Source organism: Monopterus albus, unplaced genomic scaffold, assembly GCF_001952655.1.
Source record: "Monopterus albus unplaced genomic scaffold, M_albus_1.0 scaffold8.1, whole genome shotgun sequence".
In the NCBI taxonomy this organism is placed as follows: Eukaryota; Metazoa; Chordata; class Actinopteri; order Synbranchiformes; family Synbranchidae; genus Monopterus; species Monopterus albus.
The window spans coordinates 2,087,670-2,091,553 of record NW_018127888.1 but is presented as its reverse complement, the minus strand read 5'-3'; the positions used below and the strand labels follow the sequence as shown (position 1 = coordinate 2,091,553).

The 3,884-nt window shown below is 39.5% G+C and overlaps 1 protein-coding gene across 1 annotated transcript; it reads right to left on the bottom strand.

Annotated features, from left to right (window-relative positions):
- Window positions 1-2,123: 2,123 nt before the first annotated feature.
- On the bottom strand, window positions 2,124-3,005 carry LOC109951588 (lysophosphatidic acid receptor 6-like). Its single transcript, XM_020586168.1, has one exon. The coding sequence runs from the start codon at window positions 3,003-3,005 to the stop codon at window positions 2,124-2,126; it is 882 nt and encodes a 293-aa protein (XP_020441824.1).
- Window positions 3,006-3,884: the final 879 nt, after the last annotated feature.

Here is a 3,884-nt window from a genome sequence, read left to right as displayed (position 1 = left end):
AATCAACCCAGCTTCAGCCACCTGTATAAACAATCCTATTATACATGCAGGCTGTTTGGTGCTGGGGGAAAATTGCAGGTCAAATTAATTTGACTTTATGGCCTCAGCAGAATCAAGACTAAAGTGAACAAACAGTGACTGCAGTACTATGGCATACTGTGGTTAAAATCAGAGGCGTGAGTCTGTTTAAAGTACTGAGTCTGTTCAGCTTCTCTGCAGTGAACTTCCCCCGCAAGAGAGCATGGGTAAAGGTCACATTAACAAATGGAGCTGCTTCAGGGAGGAAACCACCTCTACAGAGATCTACAGTTTATGAAGATTCATAATCAGCATCAGAATCAACTCTATTTGCCAAGTTTGACTCCAGGACAGTAGCTTTCAATATGCTTTCATACAGATGCTGGGGTGGACATGAACTTACATACTAAAAGTATTTTTAGAAGGCGACTGCTATGTACATGTAGTACATTTTCATACATATTAAGAAAAGGTGTCAGGGAAATGTGGGGGCAGGATTATAATGCCAAATGTGTTTCCAACCAAGTAGGTGGCTTACTTAGCGTAAAATGTCCTAATTGTCAACAACAGATCTCTAGTGTCTACTTTAAGACATCACATCTGGATTGTTTCAAATGCTTTTTGGATCAATTTGCTGCAGGCCTATACAGATGCCCCTTCATTTGGCAGAGATTACAAGACTTGACTGCTGCTGGCTCCTGAACTGAAACACTGACAAAAAGCACAACAGCTGCAACTGCATCACAGGATTTATAACCAAAGAGACGCACACAAGATAGCGCCAAAAAAAAAGTTAAAAGCAATCAAAAGAAGAGCTAAGAGGGCTGAAGAGGATTATGTCTTATCCCTAAAATGTAAGGTCACTATAAGCACAGTCATGAGTTTAAGAACTACATTTTGAGGAAAGGGAGGACCATACTTGAGCACAAGAAAAGGGAAGACAGCTTGAAGCCCCTTCATTAAAGAAGCAAAGACACAAAGAAATGGACTGGACAATGGCACAAGATGAGGATAAACACTGATGTGGCCTTTCCCAGATGAAAATCCTTTATGAGGAACAAATATTTCCAGAATGATGCCATGGTTGCCTGCTTTCTTCTGAACATATTTAGCATAAACAAGTAAATCCAAATGCAAGTTTCTGTTTGATAGTTTTAGTTACAAAAATGGCCAGTGCTGTGTAGTCAAGTTGGCTTCCATTTGATCAAGTCAGCTGCAAAATTTGCCCTACATTTATAGTAATCACTGTGAAATGCTTGTGAGGACTGTTTAACATCATGTACGAGAGCTTTGCTGAATGTTGTAGTCTCCAACTTCACAGCTAGATGTCATTAAATCGCACACACTGCATCTTTAAAGATCAGTGTGTTACAAACATCAAGTAATATTTGGAATAGCCTAATAGTGCTTTCAACTTGAAAGTCAAAATGTTGCTTGAATAATTCTTTTTAGTGCAATACAGCAGTTTAGTGTAATCAGCTCTGTCCTTGTGATTTGAATGAAAGCATCACACAAAGTTCACTAAACTCATCAAAACAAAAATGTGCCCTGTGTAGTTTGACCACTAGTAGCACTATGGAGCCTCATTTTTACAAGAAAGTCCCCTTTTGTATGTAGTGTGCTTACACATGACAACACATGCACAGAAGGTGGGTAATGTGATTTATACTGCTTTCATCCTGTACAGTACCACTGATCAACAGGTGGTAATGCTAATGCACTAACAAAGGCCTTAATGATGTGGAAATAAGATATGCAATAAAGAAATTGCATACAAATGTTTCATGATGAAGGAAACGTATTCACTACATTTATTACACCTCAATGACAAACCACAATGGATGGAAACATGTTAGCTGACTGTTACATTAGCAGTTTCCTGTGACAGTATCGATTTATTCGAGCAGCAACCACAACTGTAAGGTCTTTAAGTCTAAGAACTGACATCTATGATTTTAACCAGGAAGAAGGTCAACAGTGACTGTTGCCAAACTTCTGTGATTTAAGAATAAAAAAGTTACATGAATGTGAAAATCTATTTTTTAAATTGCAGTATACTATGTTCAGTTATGACCTTTGTCACACATAACACAACACATACTTTGTTAAACAGTATTTAATGACACCTGTCCCTGTCTACCACAGTCCTGTCTACCACAGTCCTCTTTTCTCTTCCAGAAACCATCAAAAGAAAAATAATACAACAGAGGATCCAGACAGCAGTTCACACTAGCAAGACCTATCAGTGGTGTGAGTCTCTTACATTTAAAGAAAACAATCAGCGACACAGGCAAGAAAAATATGGCAAACATCAACAAGTTCAGGACAAAAATCAGCATGACATTCACTTTGTTGTTGACCCTTGCAGAGTCGGTCACGTGTTTGCGTAGAGTCCAAGACACCAGAGCAGTGGACACAATGTTGACTGCCAGCATGGCGAGCACTAACACAGGCTGAAGATAATCAGTCATCAATAGAGCTGGACACAGGCGAAATTCAAAACAGGCAGATTGTGTTTGGTTATTTAAAAACCTAGAAAAATAGAAACTCTCTGGGATGTTCACCACCAACACAAACAGCCAGATGAAAACGGCAGCTCTGCAGGCATTCAATGAGGTGCGAAGATGTCGTGACCTCAGAGGGTAAGCCACAGCCAACAGCCGGTCCACACTGATGAAAGTAATGAAGATGGAGCTAGAGCGGATGTTGTTCCGAAAGAGCATTGTGATCCAGATGCATGCCATATTCCCCAGTGGCCAGGTGCCTGTGGCATAAAAATAGACCCTCATGGGCAAGGAGATGACGAGCAGCAGGTCTGAGATGGCCAGGTTGATCATGAAGACAGCACTGGGGGATTTGAGGTTGTGGCGGCGTAACAGAATCCACAGTGACACAGCACTGAGAGGCAGACCCAGTGCCATAACAGATCCAAACACCACAGTGTACACTTGGTACCTCTTTTCAACTTCTGTACTGTTGTCTCCCATCATGAGCATTTTACTTCTGTGAGAAATGCAGGAACTGCAGGCAGATGAACTTATGTGCTACAGAAACCACAGTAACCCCCACCATTGTAACCTAAACCTGAAAAGTGAACAGGAAGCAACTTTGACAAGACTAAATAAGAGTTCAGAAACTGTGGTGTTCAAGTGACAGGAGTTTGATGGAGGTGAGAGTTTGATGTGAAGGAAAGTTTTTACTGAAACAAAAACCACAATAATTTGCATTGTACACTATATTACTCTGATAATCCATAATGACACAACTCCTTCATGTTATGTCAGTTGAGAGTGCATGAATGAGGCAATAGACAAAATAAACTGGTTGCTAGTCTATCATAAGAAAATCTACTCATTAAATGTTTGTGTTATTTCAATGTGTTCAGGAGGACCCATGTCTGTAGTGCATCTGTACTACACTGGCAGGTATGTTTGATGTTGAAATCCCAACATGCAATTATGATAATTAAGAACTGTATGTATGCTAACTACTGGCTGTACAATGATGGCAAAAATTACTATGATCATGTTTCCATTGACATTTAGCTACATGTCTGCACAATACTGTATTTGCACATTTACAGATACACTTGCTGTACATTACATTACCCAAACTCTTCAGTTTATCTGGATCTTGTGGTGTTAAAGCATCAGTTCAATGACCCACACAAACAGTATTAAAGAATAACCCGAACTGGATTTTTAAACAAATACAAGGATCATTAAAGTATAAATGTTTGAGGGCAAAGAACATCTTACTTTAAACTTCTTTAGGTATCTGTCTAAAGTTCATTTGAGTGCACATCACTGTACTTGATGTGGGAAGTATTGCCGACTAAACAGGAAGTGTTAGAAAATATACAAGGT

Coding starts and splice junctions, on each gene's coding strand:
- LOC109951588 (XM_020586168.1), bottom strand. CDS start 3,005: ATGGGAGACAACAGTACAGAAGTTGAAAAGAGGTACCAAGTGTACACT.